Source organism: Pezoporus wallicus, unplaced genomic scaffold, assembly GCF_028554395.1.
Source record: "Pezoporus wallicus isolate ANWC-B61680 ecotype Strahan unplaced genomic scaffold, APGP_CSIRO_Pwel_v1 contig_2545, whole genome shotgun sequence".
Classification (NCBI taxonomy): Eukaryota; Metazoa; Chordata; class Aves; order Psittaciformes; family Psittacidae; genus Pezoporus; species Pezoporus wallicus.
The window spans coordinates 139,264-155,036 of record NW_026640157.1 but is presented as its reverse complement, the minus strand read 5'-3'; the positions used below and the strand labels follow the sequence as shown (position 1 = coordinate 155,036).

Here is a 15,773-nt window from a genome sequence, read left to right as displayed (position 1 = left end):
TACAGATAAGCTCTTAGTCACCATCAAATGCACTAATTTGTGTTGCACAAACAATCAATACTGAAGGTAACTTGTTTAAAATTAAATAAGCCAAGCCATTTACTTACTATTGGCAGCCTGGACTGAAGCATCTGGAGATCATCATAACCGTAAATCTGCTTAAAGACAAATAAAAATAAAACATCATTATAACGCTTTTCTCTGACACTTACCAATTTGGGGCTTTAAACAGAGTCTGTTTTAAAGGTGTACAGTTATATGTCGCATTTTGCTATCATGGTGCACTGTAGCATTTTAAGGCTAGTAGAGGTAAGTTTAAAACAGCTTATCACTCTGCTGTTTCTTGATGACAGCAGCCCTCTAAGAATATTACTGTCCCATCTTCAACACTGTTTCCACAGATGTATCATTCATCAACTTGTGAAAAATGTACAGGGCATTCAGATTTGGAAGTAAGAAGAGCAACAGCCTTCTGTGCTTCAATCATCACTTCTGAGAATAGCAGGATTTAAGATTTAATGACTAGACCACAAAGCGACCTATGGTATCCCCTTGTAGTCAGTGTGATACAGAAAAATTATTAGAATAAAGTTCCTGATTCAAGATAACCAAAATACGTTGATCCTGGTCAGACACCAAGCAGCTATGTGCAATCTTTCAAAGTATGACAGAAAGGACACATGGAACATTTCAGCTATTACTATAATATACCTATTCCAGTAACACAAACCTCAATGAGTCTAATTTTACTCAAAGGATCTAAAAACCTGATACCACTGAAAACTAAAGCAACATGCACATTTAGCTTCAACAGCAGCTAAATCAGGTCTGTACCAACAGTTCGTTAGTGTACTATCAACAGTAAACCCCGTGAGTTAATTTCACATATTCTTCAGCATTTGGAACAAGAATTCCAGATGCAATGAGCTGACAGAAATGCCCTGGCATAGACCGCAGCAGGTCTGGAGGGCCCACTTGCACCAGAGTTAAGTAATCAAGGACAGGAACAATTAAATTGCTTACTGGGTAGGCAGCCAGAAGTCCTCCAGGTCCCACAATATACTGGTTATGCAACAAGTGTGGTACACCTTGGGGCAGGTTTGGGGGAGCTTTGCCTGCAGAATAAAAATATAGACACTTTTAACAAGCCTCTAGAGAAGAAAAGGCTTCAGCATTGAGACAATATAGCTCACAAACCCTGGCGGCTTCACTGTCATAGCTTGTAAAGAACAGAACTAAGCAAAATAACTTTGTGCTGGTTGATGAGAATGCTTAAAATAGCCTGAAGACTTTAACCATGCCTCAAAGGAAAGGAAAAAGCACAGGCTGCTTAAGACTGAAAACAGCCCCATCAGAGAACAGTCTGATTTTGTCATTTACTTTGTCCAAGAGGATTACAAGAATTACAGGAAGTCTCCTTTCCTCAATCCGCTCCTGCAGGCAAAATTCAGGCATTGTTGTAAATTCTCTCATTTTTTGCTCTGTTAACACATTCTCCTTTATCACTAGCAATAGACTGGAAAACATGAAATTTTGCCAGCATACTTTTTGTGAGTGACTTATTGCAGCTAGGAATAGCAAAGAGAAGACTGAAACAGCTTCAGTTGCTTCAAAGAAGCAGTGCCAGGAAGCAGAAGAGTTTAAAACTAAATAAATAAAAAATGAACTTTGGCCAGTTATCAGACACTTCATTTACAAGGTATTAGAATTAGAAATGAGAAATCCTTCTGTAAGTTTGATCTTAATATTTAAATCACTTAGTTCCCTCCATAGGATTTCCTTTTAGCAGTTCAGGTTGATTACAGAAACAAAAGAGAATTTAGCATTATTTCCACTTCAGTGCCAGAGGCCTCCCCACCTTCTTTCTCTCTCTGTGGGCCCTTTTTCTGAAGTGCTATTTGTTTTGGAATGACACAGACACCAGACGCTTTTTTCCTTTCTGTACATGTGGCAGTAGGGATATGGCATATGATAATGAGGACACTGCAGTACATTTTGATACTGCCAAATGAATTCAAATCACAGAGAAGACTGAAATTAAAGATGATGTGAATTCACAGCCAAGACAAACTGGGCAAATCTCTAGCCCAAAACTTCCAAAGTTAGAACTGCTCTGGTGTCTATTTATAAAGCTCTTTGGGGATGGAATGTGCTCTATAAATGCCACATAACACCCTAACAAATATTTCAAAAACACAAAACAAGGCGACTTCATAAGCCAACAAATAAAGCATGCTGAAAATGCTAGTCAAGAGTGTGGATTTCTCAGCGTAGTTACGGCTGGTGAGATGCTCAACTGATAGCCCTGCCAACTGAAGTTCTCTGTCTATCCATGTAATCTGTTAATATTGCAAACCTGAAGACACTAAGGGAGCTGCTCGTGTGGAAGCAGCTGGTACAGACACACTGGAAACACTCAGGCCAAGGCTGTTTGTAGTGTTCATACTGTTTGCCATGCTGACAACTGAAGAGGTGGTGCTAGTGGCTGAGGTTGAAACAGCTGAAAAGGTTGTTGAGGGCTGAAGCGAAGTTGTGTTCTCAATACTAGTGTGCTAGAAAGGAGACAAAGAGAATGAGGATCATGGAGCAAATAAACCACAGTGGAAGATGCTGGGGAAAAAACATAACCAAACAAAAAATATCCACAAAACCACCCCAAAACAGCAATCTTTTAAGTAACAGCAGCACATGCAAAAGAAAAAGATACGCATTCTCTATGTACCAAGCAAGCAATGAAGTTGCATGCTTGTGTTTTTTAAATATTCAAAGAAAATTATTACACAAGAGTTAAATTCAAATGACTACATCATCACAAAATTATACAGTAGTAACTCAAATGTCACTCCATGCCATTATTTCTTGCCCTTTGCTTATATACTCTTTTCAGCCAGTACCTGTTACGTTAAATAAACTCCTATATTTTTCCAAAAGACAGCATTTTTCTTCAAAATACAGGACACTGCTATCATGATTTCCTCAGTGCACTTGAAGAATTTAAAAGATTAAAACAGCAGTGCCCCACAAACAGAGTTGATGTGGTAAACTAAAATGCAGACCAGATCTATTACAGGAACACATAATGATAAAGGATGTTCTTGGTTTGAATCCAGCACCATACAGTGCCTTAGCTGTAAGCTGATCACACTTGCAAAACAGTGTCATCAACACAAAGACACCAAAACAACTCTGACAACAGAAAAGAAGGATGTTTGGATAAGTGTAAATTTTTAAGTTACATATGCAGTAGGGATGGAGCAATATAAACCAAAATACAGGCATAAAGAAAAGCAGTAACGTATCTGCACACCCCAACTGGGATTGTACAGAGGTACTCCATCACAGAACAAGGCAGCGTCTCACTTGTTTGTGCAACCTCATCTAGAACACTGTGTTCAATACCATTTGACTTCTTAATTCAAATGCATTAAATATACAGGTGACAATAATGCCATATGGTAAACTCTAAAAACCATCTGTCATGATATGCATCATTCTATCACCTGCATTTTGCCAGCTAACCTCTCCAGTGGAGAAGTTTCAGACAGCTAGGTTAAAATGTTGGGGTTTGTTTTTTGTTCTGCTTTGGGGTGGTGGTTTTGTTTGTTTGTTTGTTTGTTTTTAACACATTTGTTACAAGAAATTCTTTATTCTATCCTCCCTTGCTGGCATGAAAATTTCCTCTACAGTTGTGTGACTGGCAAGTCTCTGTAATAGCTATTCTTGATCTAGTACAAATCCCAAGTGCTGAAGACTTTTTTTACCACTAGAGGGCTGGCAGTCCTTCAGATAAGGCTCTTGTTTGTGTTCTTGCTGTACTGGGACACAATGAACTTTAAGAGAGGGTCTTAATCATCAGATAAACTGATGATATGCCAAAAATCTGTTGAAATCCAAATAGGACTTACCACATGTGATGTGCTTGAAGACAACACTGAAGCAGGGGAGAGGCTGCTCTGATGACTGGAAAGGGAACTAGAAAGAAATTGCAAAGAAAATTTTTCCTAGGACATTTTTAAATATGTATATTACACACATATATACACAAACACAGAGTAGGTAGTAGGATTTTAGTTAAAGAAAAAAAAATGTAGGTGTGTGTATACACATACACAGCAGGATATTAAAGGAAAAATTGTCTGTAAGTGATGTGTGTATATACATGTATGTATATGCATATATATAGAGACAGACAATTACAGACTTTTTCCTTTAATTAATATCTTACTACTGTTTAATAAAAGAAACTGAAGTACAGAGACAATTACTAACAAGAAACATCTAAACCACCATTCATTTGTATTTATCAATTTACTATCTGTTTTGAAAAAACAACAGCTGATTCAGGAATTACATAGCAACAAATCAAAGACATGTAAAGTCCAAAAACCAAAAGAAGGTTCACATAGCACATGGTTTGTTTCACATTCTTTCCCTAAGCAACTGCTACTGCCTGCTACAGGGCACAGGTATTAATTAGGTGAGGCAGTGCTTTGGTTTGACTCATTATGGTATTTCTCACGTAACCTGCATAACATTAGTTCAACCAATTAGAACTGCAAGGTATTTGCCCCACAACTCTACCAAAAGCCCGAACACACTCTCAAAAGACAGGGCTCAAAAAAACCACCCAAACCCCAAAACAAAGCAAACAAAAACCAACACCCCCCAAAACCAAAACCAATAAAACAAAAAAAAAAAAAAAAAGAAAAAAAACCCCAACCACATAAAAAACCCAAGCAAACCACAAAACCAGTAAATGAAGAGCATCTGTGAAAGCCCAAAACTTAGACATACTACTACAGAATCTGGCAATTTAATCAAGGCTGGTTCATACCACCACACCCCACCAAAAGCCATTTCCTCCTTGAAAAGATGACTCAGAACTATCAATTCAGTTTTATACATGTACTGCAAAATATGAACATAAAGAATCCCCTGATGAAAAACATCCGCAGATAACTTTGTTTTAGGAAGCAACTCTGCTTTAACACCACTGATATAAGGAAAGCAAGTGCCTGGAAAACATAGGGTTAAAATACTTTTAACTTAACTTAGGTCTAAGGTAGACAACAATGTTTGTGTTGTCTGTGGTGTGATAATAGAATTTAGTAGTCTTACTAACAAGAGTGAATTATTTCTTTCCATCCTTCTAAATGAGGGAATTATTTCTTACAATCCTTCTAATTATCAGTTAGTTTGGAGACAGTGACTCCCGAACATCTGCTAGCTTAGGATACTCCTTGTCTGCCCATCCTGTTCCGCTTGCAATAAATTTTGTACGAAGGTCACACTGTTCTAAACCTTTGCCAGCTATCAGAAACTTGTAGATATGGCTGGTTTCAGCTAGTTTTGTGGTTACTGGAGCATCCAACTGTGCCAAAGGTGAAAAGTGCACCGTGAGGAAGACTGCTTACTTCATCTTGAAGACCCCCGCCCAGGACCATCGGAAGGCAGTGCGCAAGCGCCAAAAGGGAGGAGACTTATGATAATGAGTACCTAAACTAATTGTAATATCCCCGCTGCTCTCTCGGGAACCTAATGAATATGCATGTTTGTGTGTAATAAATATCTGCTTGCTTAACCCCTCGGTGTGCAAGTTAGGAGGAGTGATCCCCCTTGCACCCAGAGCTGTAATAAACATACCTGCTTTATAACTCTCTCTGAGTTGTAGAGTGATTCCATGCTTCACCACCTTTTTCCCCTAGCTGATCACGCCTGTGAATTTCTGTCAGTAACAGCAGCATATAGTTTGGTGCTCAAAAAGCCTCTCCTCATGAGAAATCAGAAACAAGAGAGATCCTAACCATAACAAATATTTTAGTGTTCCCTATGGAAATAGCCACAAGAAAATACAGCAGTTTTCATAACAAAGCTGCAGGCTAAATTATATGTCTTAATTTAAGGGCAAACACTTCTGCCAGCTCTTCAAGGTGTGGGACAAGAATAAAACTTGGCAGTTTCATAGATTAATTTTACTTTGACTCTTTAAAACTGTTCCCTGTCTGCAGGAATTATAATGACACCACTTCAGGCAGCAAAGAAATAAGTGGTTCAGTCCAACATGTGGTTTTAAACCACTCCCTCCCACACTCTCCCCAGCTCTTCTAATAAACCTTAATTGACCATCTGACCTATGGTAGGGACACAGACAAGAGCCTCCAGAACAACCAAGTCAGACGTGCTTGGAATTCAGGCATCATCTTTTCATGGTGCTTGATATCTGTCCAACAGCATCAATCCTCCAATTAAATGTGCACAGCTTTTCAACAAACAAATATGGGAAGACGCTGTTTCTAATGTGAATGGAATAATTCTTATTTGACACATTTACCATTTTAATCAACAGAAAAAAAATGTGTATTAAAAGAGGATCAACCATGTCCTAGCTGTGAAACAGAAAAAAACCCCGTCCTGGGTTCAGCAGTAGCAGTCATTTTTCTCCTTCTTAGTAGCTGGTGCAGTGCTGTGTTTTTGACTTTCAGCCTGGGAACAGCACTGATAACACTGATGGTTTTAGTTGTTGCTAAGTAATGCTTACCCTGACCAAGGACTTTCTGAGTCTCATGCTCTTCCAGGGAGGAGGGGAAGCCAGAAGGAAGCAGAGACAGGACACCTGACCCAAAATAGCCAAAGAGGTATTCCATACCACAGCACATCATGCCCACTACATAAGCTGGGGGCAGTTACCCGGAAGGGATAGATCACTGCTTGGGTGGGGCTGTGTATTGGGCAGAAGGTGGTGAGCAGTTGTATTCTCTTCCCTTGTTATTTCCCTTATCATTATTACTATTGGTGGTAGCAGTAGTGGTTTTGTGTTATACCTTAGTTACTGGACTGCTCTTATCTCAACCCATGGGAATTACATTATTTCGATTCTCCTCCCCATCCCTCCGGGAGCAGGAAGGGGGGGGAGTGAGAGAGAGATTGTGTGGCTGGACTTAAACCATGACAGATATCCCATCAAAATAGTTTCTTATATTAACAAATAAAGTACAAAGGTGAGTATTAAAATATAATTCAACCATTATAGCCTCAGATGTCACCTGCCTGAGGGTGAAGTTCAAGTAACAGGCACTGAAAAATCAGACATAGTGCAAATGAGCTAAGCTGTACTAAATACACTTCCAGGAACACCAATCTGATATTTCAAAGTGTCTTAAGAAAATGGCTTAGGAAAAAAAACAAACAAAAACAAAATAAAAACACCTGCAAAAAAAAAAAAAGAACCCAAAGAACCCACCACACAAAAAAAAACAAACACCAAAAAAAAACCCACCCCCAAACACAAACAACCAAAACACCATGCACTGCCCTCATGGAATTATTTAATTTTTAATTCTAAGAAATAGAAATATAAATGAAGCTACAATATTTCAAAATCAGCCAGGAAGTAAACCATTAAAGAATGATTTCAAACATACAACACTAAACAAACAGCAAGCACTGTGGACAAAGTAAGAAAAACAAAATGAGGGATTAAATTTAGCTCCCATGATTGAAACAAGAGCCCCTTGAAACACAAAGTTGCTTATATACCACAAAAACTTGAGGGCAGCAGCTGCGCTACCATTAAAAGGCAGCCCAGAGCTCATGCTTTGCAACCAGAAATATCCTGGTCTCTCCTAGATCTCTCTCTACTTAATGTTAATGTCAGAAAAGGGGACCCAGGTGTCTGACAGCCCCCATACACAATCACCCTTACATTTGCTCTTTTCCCAAAATGGAAACCTTTTCAGTTTATCACAATTCGTCCTGTACCTGCTTAACTGGGAAAGTGAGCTGCTGGCCAAATCACTGGACTGATGCAAGCTGGACAACATTGCCATGTGCTGCGATGCTGAAGGCAGAAGCGAGGCAGTGGTGGATACCATGCTAGGCAGAGAACCAGCAGGAGATAGCAAAGGAAAAGGCTCTGGAACTGATGAAGTAGCTGCAACAAGTTAAAAAGAGGCATTCAAAGACAAATTCCAGCATACCTGACATCCCAGCCTGGATCCAGGAACACAACAGTATTCTCCCCCCATTTTACAAAAACCTGACCGTTAAGAACCAGTAACAGTATCAAGCAGTCTGGCTATTAATGAAAATTCAAATAGCAACAGAACTATCTTTTTTTCCCCTTTAAGCTCTTCACCTACAATAGATTTATAATTTTCACATGTACAATCTTATGCACTTTACCTCCCACTATCTAGATTACTAACTTTCACTTGCAAGTCAATCTTCATTTTAAAATTCCTTGCATTTGGTTCCACAAACAAGTCATTTGTGCTTTTCAAGGCACTGTACAAATATGCTTTTACCTTCAGCTCTGCTTCTTCATTCCAACCTACACAGCACCTTTGATATCTGAGACTTGGATAACTGGAGTGTGAGGGCACATACAACTTACCAGTTTGGAGAACAAGTCAAATGTATAATGCAATAGAATAAAAGAAGCTCCAACTGAGCACAGCATTAAGCACTTTCAACGGCTAAAGAATTGTCAAATATTGTCTTACTTTATTTGACCTAGATAACAAAAAGCATTTAGCATTAATATTACTTTTTAGGCTATACAGAGTAGAACAGATGTGCCTTTCCAAAGGATCACTATACTGTAATAAGACACAGAACAACTCTGCTGCCCAACGTAATACCCAGCTGTTTCTATACTTACCTCTTGTCCTACGATGATAAGACACAGAATTAGAGTCACTTGCCCATCAATAAAATTCAGAAAGAGAGCTGAGCCCTGCCTTTTGCCAGGCCATGCTTCCATACCACATCAGAGATCACTAGCCAGTGGATCATCACTAACTTGCAATGCACATGAAGACAGTCTTAGAATGGTCATGCTTGGAAGTTACGCATCACAGTTTGTTCATGTTATTGGTTTGGTTTCCTCACTAAATGACCCAAGTCAGGTTGCTGGATGGGGTGCTATGCAAACAGAAATCAAGAGATCTTGGCCTTGGCAATAAGTGATGGTAACTGACAACAGAGAAGGAAATTAAAGTGACAAACAGAAACACAGTTATGAAGGCAACTGTATCACCTGATACCTCCTGGCAAGATACATATACAAATAAGTAAATAACATTTACAACTCTCAATATATTTAGAGCAGGGTTCCATTCCTGAAGTAAAAAGGGGTCTTCATCAAGACCCCTTACAAGATACCTGAACACAATGTGCAAAACAAAGACAACCAGGAAACAAGTGGGATGGTCAGAAGTATAAAACACCAGCCATGCTTTGCACTAAGGGTTTACGAAGAACGAGATCTGGATATTAAAGGACAGCAGCAAAGATGAGAGATGAACAACTAAGAATATTATCAGCACATACAGTAGGGAAAAGGTCAGTACTTTCAAATGTTAAGAATAGAATTTCAAAATAGTTTGGATGCATGAAATAGATACATGATAGAAGACTGATTCCAGTTTACGTGTTTGAGATGCGGGGGGAGAGGAAGTTCTCTCAGAACTGGCATAGAAATAATAAAGCCATTATAGAATAACTATAAAAATATTAGGAATTATCATAGAATGGTTTGGGTTGGAAGGGACCTTAAAGATCATCTAGTTCCAACCCCCTTGCCACAGGCAAGGACACCTTCCGCTAGACCAGGTTGCTCTAAGCCCCATCCAACCTGGCCTTGAACACACTTAATTCTCAGATCTTTGTTTTACATAAACAAAAAGACAAGTCCTGTAGTGAATTTTATAATTTTTTTATTAGTTCTGTATGTAAGACTAAGAAAGTTTTCCACTTGAAAAGCTGGTTTTATATATAACAATCTTTTAAGTGGTAACTTTTTTGGTATATACACTCTTTCAGCTCACTGAAATTTAACTTGGCACTAACAAAACACTGTTTACAGATCTGAATACTCAAAACTTCAGACCCTACCTGAAGAGATGTTTAAGAGGATGACAGACCTAAAATCTAAAATTGAAGTGCTGGAATTCCAGAAGATGTTAATTCACACTGCTGCTCTTGAAAACTTCCACAGAGCAGCACATAAAGGTCAGAATGAATGCTATAACTATTTTAACTCCAGGAAGAGAGCTGTAGGGGTGCTACAACTGAAATACCTCATTAGAAACAGGCCAAGATGAAGGTAACAGTAATGTCTGTATCAGAGCCAGTACTGTTTTACTGTTACTCCACTGCAAGGCAGCAAGCTACCTGGCAGAGGGAGCATGTTACTCACAGGCTTGTAACGGGACATAAGTAGCACTATGTCCAGCAAGAGGTGCATTCAAAGAATGTGACTGTTTCATTATAGCTAAATGCTACTCACAGCTTCACAACAGAGAACTGGAAGAACTGCTAAGTTTGATATTAATTTTTAATTTTATATTTTGTTTTGGTTTTGGGCAGATACAGTCAAAAGAAAAATCAGCTGCAAAGCAGCTTCTCTAATTCTGAGACTGCTTAGGTTTGCAGATTTAATAGGGCTGCTTTCATACTTCAGTTTTAGTCAAGAAGCAAGCAATGTATCTTATGCAAGTACAAAATAAACCCAAATGGGTCATCCAAAAATTAGCCAGTGAGAACAATATAAAAACGTAAAACAGATGTCACCAATACAGTTGTGCACAAAGCAAGTAGTAGGAAAGATCAGAAAGTGCTGTGCGCAACCAAGTTTTGTAAACTTACGCTCAAGAGTTGCCTGTGTTCTAACACCACTGTGCCTGTTCTGTAAACAAAGGAGAAATTAATAAATCATCTTAAATGTATATTAAATTTTCAGAATGACACATTGAACATTCTTCATGCAAAATTCTATATTCATTCTAAGTTGAAAGACAAAAAAGAGGCAGAAATATAACTTTTCACTGCCTTTAACAAAACCACATAATAAAGTGTCAAGTGCAAGGTGTTACACCCATCAGCAGGAGATCTTCTCATTTACTACATATAACAATCTTCAGGTGCACACCAATATAAAAAAAAAGAATTGCATTAACATATAGGAAATGGTTGTGCATTTGATCTAATACAACTCACAATTTTAACTATCCAAGTTACACAGAGACACCATTTTTTTTTCCATTGAAAGACTTAAGAAGCACCAGTTGGTTTTTGGATAACAATGGAGTACAGAAGTTGACAGTCTACACTTGATCCTCACCAGTGCATATGAGCTAGTGCAGAAGACAAGTGTGACTGAGCCATTACATAACAAAGGCCAGAAGTAAATAAACTTACAAATTATGACAAGTTCCTTAAACATTTAATAATTTAAGTTCTCTTAAAACAAACCTACATTCCACATACAAAGAGAGTAAGTGCTTTTGAATATCTCCCAAGAGAGATCCTCTCTGTCCTAGATTAGATCTCTCCTTATACTTTTTAAAATAACACATGAAACTAATTCCCACTGCTGTTTAAATCCAATAAAAAGAATACAGCTGATGGGGACACAAACAGCTTGAGATCCTTTTTCCAGGTGCCATATAAATTCAATAAATAATATACCTTTGGATATAAACTGTCAAGTTATTGAAAAATACCATAACTAATATTTATACACAGAAAAAGTTCCTTTTTAAGAATCTAAGCTTCGGGGAAGGAAACTCAACTAGAACGTTAAGTATTACTAAGAAAAAAGGTCAAATGGCAATTTAAAAGGTAAAAAAAAACCAAAACCACCAAACAAAAACACCATAAAATCAGAGGCTTTTATATCACAAAAAAAAAAAAAGCTACACAATAGGAAACAAACAAACAAACAACACAGTGACCTTGGGAATCAAAAATACCACTTGGCTTGGTTAAAATATTAACATAACAGGGCAATACAAGTCTAACACAGATAAGAATATTCACCTTTTTCAAGGTCTTATTCCTGAAATTCACTCACCGTAACTGCAACAGGGGTTGATTCAGATGTAGTCATGGAGCTTTGGTACGCTATCCTACTATGCACAGAAGTCTGGTCATAGGAGGAAGTTGTCACTGAGCTAGTGCCCTGGGATGAGCAAGTGAGACTGGAAGAGGTAATGGCAGAGGTTGTGCAGGTGGACTCCTGTACTGTATTGGATATTGGCAAAGAGGTATTCAAAAAATCACTGGAAAAAGTAAAAATTATTTATCATCTTAGTAAATGACATCTCAAACACCTTCATAAAAATATCAGCTCCTACACAGTTATCTAGAACTACCTTAAACATGTAGTCAAATCTATACTATTTATAAAACTAGAGAAAAAAAGACAAAAAAAACCCAAAATCTAAAATTAAAAAAAAAAAAAAATTTTTGCCTTTGTCCCCAGTAATCACTGCCCAACAAAGCGTTTTCACACAAGCATTTTTCAGTCATGTTACTTCCACATTCTTAAAGGATAAATTAATGATCATAATCTCTCTTCTTTTAAACAACCAGATCCATAAAGTCTGGTATATTATGAGAAACACCCAGTCTCTTTTATAATAGAATTCTAACATCTAAAAGAATAAACTATGCAAAGAGGAAAAAATATTTTAAAACATGCAGGAGTGTTTTACTTTCTAAACAGCTTGATTTATAGAACTAGAAATTAATGCGGAAGTTAATTTTTACTAGTATTTCTGAATTAACTTTAGGAAGCTTTTTGCTGAAGCCAATTTTTGAATGAATATTTTTTTTAAAGGGTCACTGGCACATTGGCATTCATCATTGGCTATTTCAGCATTTCAGTAAGAGTTTCTGCATACTGAAAGACTGGCTTCTTTTCTCATCCCATAGGAGCATCAGGTCTGTAATCTGGTGCCAACCTACAGACATGCAGATATGGTACAAGGGTCATCTCTCCTGGATCAAAAGCAGAAAAATTCGGGTTGTGAGGAACAAACCCTCAAACAAATTTGAAAATCAGGACAATTAAACATGAGAAAGCAATCCGATAAAGGGTAGCTTATTATAAGGTTATTTACATTCATGTCATATCTAGCTTTTTATCAACCCATCCAGGGAAATCTTGATTGTCATTCAAAAAGAAATTTCTCCTTTAAGATGCCATACACAGAAAATAGCCTTAAAAGTCATCATATTTCCCCCTTCCGTTACATGTTAACTGTGCCTCAATGTTTTTGGCACAAACCTAACTCCCTAAAGAAGTCATGAAAGAATGCACAAGGGGAGCTCACACATACTTTACAGATTTTGAGCACAACCTATTGTTGGTCGCCTGGCTGGCAATCGCACTACTTGAAGTTGATCCAAACTCTAGGAGTGCAGGCTCTGATCCAAACTGAACATTTAACCCTGTCACATCTGCTGATCCAGGCATCTCCACTGCAGAGGCAGGAATCTTAAAGGAGGAAAAAAAGCCATAATTGTTTTGCATTTGTATTACTATTATAATGACAGATGTCAGTAACTGACACCCTCTCCTCCCTTAACTACAGGCTTCTTCAGTTACTGCCTCAGCCTTACTGCTAACTACATCTGCAACAACCCCCCACTTTACATCCCATAAGTTAACTACATTCTTGCAACCAGAAATTAATTCATTGATTCTGTGCCCTGATCTGGAGCTGAAAGAGTGAGCCACACTATTCTAGAATATCAAACCATCATCTGTATCTGTCCCCTTCAGCAAACATTCAGATTGTGGCTACCAAATCAAAGAAAAAACAAAAACAAAAAAATAAAACAAACAAAAAAACAAAACAAACCAAGAGAAAAAACAAACCAAAACAAAAAAAAACCCACAAAAACCATAATCACTTGCAAGAGTAATTTTCCACATAGAGCAATCAGACATGTGCTTGGAAAAGATAAAATCATTGTATTTTGGACCTAGAAACTATCCAACTTAGAATTTCCTGCTTTATAATCAAGAAACAGACCATGGTCTTCGCTCTCCTTCTCCTTAACAACTTATATAGAATAGAACCATAGAATTTAGGTTGGAAAAGACCCTTAAGATCATCAAGTCCAACTGCAAAACCCAGCACTGCCAAGTCCACCACTAAACAATGTCCCTAAGCACCACATCTTTTAAATGCCTCCAGGGATGGTGACTCAACCACTTCCCTGGGCAGCCTGTTCCAATGCTTGACAACCCTTTTGGGGAAGAAATTTTTCCTAATATCCAATCTAAACTTCCCCTGGTGCAACTTGAGGCCATTTCCTCTCATCCAATCAACTTGTTACTGAGACCAACAGCCACCTCGCTACGACTTCCTTTCACTTAGTTGTGAAGAGCAATAAGGTCTCCCCTCAGCCTCCTTTAGACTAAACAACTCCAGGTCCCTCAGCCATTCCTTGTAAGTCTTGTTCTCTAGACCCTTCACCAGCTTTGTTGCCCTTCTCTGAACTGGCTCCAGCACCTCAATGCCCTTTTTGTAGTGAGGGGCCCAAAACTGAACACAAGTGTCATGTACTCTTCCCAAGCCCTGCTGGCCATGCTATTTCTGATAGAAGCTTTTGTATGTTTATACATAAAAGGAGAAGACACCTCTCAATTACCCACCTTGGATGCTGGAACTATCCTCCGTTTTGGTGGTTTTATCTGTTTCTGCTGGGTTTGATGGGCAGTCACTGTTTGGTTATCCATAGATATAGTGGGGGGTTGTAACATTTTGCCAACAGCTGTAGATTTGTCTGCTGGCGATGGCTCTCTGAGTTTTATCTGGGAGGAGGAGGACTCCAGCCCAGGAGGAACAGGAACAGCCTGCATTTGTTGTTGCTGTCGCTGGGTCAGCTGGCTCAGAACTGGGGATGGTTCAGGCTGGGATTTAAAGTCTGGTCAGTGTTAAAAAAAAATAAACATCAAAGTTAAAGCATTAAACTCTGCTCTTCATGATTTGACTCTTTATGAAATAACCTGGGTGACTTGACACACTCAACAGCTATGAGTTTATAGAGTGTGCAAGTTCCTTCAGACATCACGAGTTTCACATTGTATATTATTATTGCAATGTGCAAGCTGTGCCTCACCTAAAAAATCCACTGCGCAGGCTGGAAGGGCTTACTCTCACTTGTCTGTAATGGACAGGTGAGGGTCGAAACGGTAGGTAACAAGGTGCATGGGAAGCTGCAGATCCAACCTTGCATGTGGGCGGACCACCGCATGGGTAGCTCGAGATTGCACAGGAGATGACAGTCCTGGTCGGACACTTACTGATTGCCTAAGCACCCTTTTTTCCAACCAGATTTGCCTATCCCACATGCCCTTGGTCATCGTGCTTGTAGTAAGCATGGTTAAAGCCCTTCCCAAATCTTCGCTCGCGAAGCCAAGCCATCAATAATGCCAACATTTTATATTCTCTACTTTAAACAAACAGCTGTGGGCTGGGGTTTTTGTGTGCTTTTTTGGGCTGGGCTTTTTGTGTAGGTTTGCTCTTTTTTATTATTTTTCAAAAATATGAAAACAAACCTATCTATACAGTCACACAATATTATCAAACATTAGGCCTCAAAAATCAGATTAATCAAACACTGCAAGTCTCACTGTAATTAACTGCTGATAAATTGTGATTACTTACAAGGGGTCTGGAGTTGCAATTTATGGGTATTATGAGTTAGGATTTCCTACCCCTACAATGGAGATTTTCAACACAAATAGGAAGTCATCTACCATCTCAATCTAGCTGAAAGTCAAGAGACACTGGACACTGCTGAAAGCCAGGCAGTGGATCAGAGCACTAGCCAACAACTGTAAGAGATCCACAGCATGTGCAATGTGAAAGTTTTTAGTTTATTCAGATGGTAAAGTCCATTAGAAAGCAGCTTAAAATGTACATAAACTTTTTTTTTTTTTTCCCCCAGAATTGCTGTGTATAAAAGATTATAAC

The 15,773-nt window shown here is 38.5% G+C and overlaps 1 protein-coding gene and 1 non-coding gene across 2 annotated transcripts in view; both read right to left on the bottom strand.

The window, feature by feature from the left end:
- LOC130603762 (ubiquitin-associated protein 2-like) overlaps positions 1 to 15,773 on the bottom strand; it is a 150,599-nt gene that overhangs the window by 49,040 nt on the left and 85,786 nt on the right. Inside the window, exons 12-20 of the mRNA XM_057417774.1 lie at positions 14,450 to 14,721; positions 13,125 to 13,282; positions 11,855 to 12,062; positions 10,648 to 10,687; positions 7,759 to 7,930; positions 3,906 to 3,972; positions 2,357 to 2,552; positions 1,024 to 1,115; positions 108 to 155 (exon numbers count right to left, since the gene is read on the bottom strand). Coding sequence (XP_057273757.1) covers positions 108 to 155; positions 1,024 to 1,115; positions 2,357 to 2,552; positions 3,906 to 3,972; positions 7,759 to 7,930; positions 10,648 to 10,687; positions 11,855 to 12,062; positions 13,125 to 13,282; positions 14,450 to 14,721 — 1,253 coding nt within the window. The remainder of the gene's footprint in view (positions 1 to 107; positions 156 to 1,023; positions 1,116 to 2,356; positions 2,553 to 3,905; positions 3,973 to 7,758; positions 7,931 to 10,647; positions 10,688 to 11,854; positions 12,063 to 13,124; positions 13,283 to 14,449; positions 14,722 to 15,773) is intronic.
- Positions 13,681 to 13,773, bottom strand: LOC130603764 (small nucleolar RNA SNORD121A). The gene has a single exon (XR_008973278.1). It is a non-coding gene; the product is annotated as a small nucleolar RNA SNORD121A (small nucleolar RNA).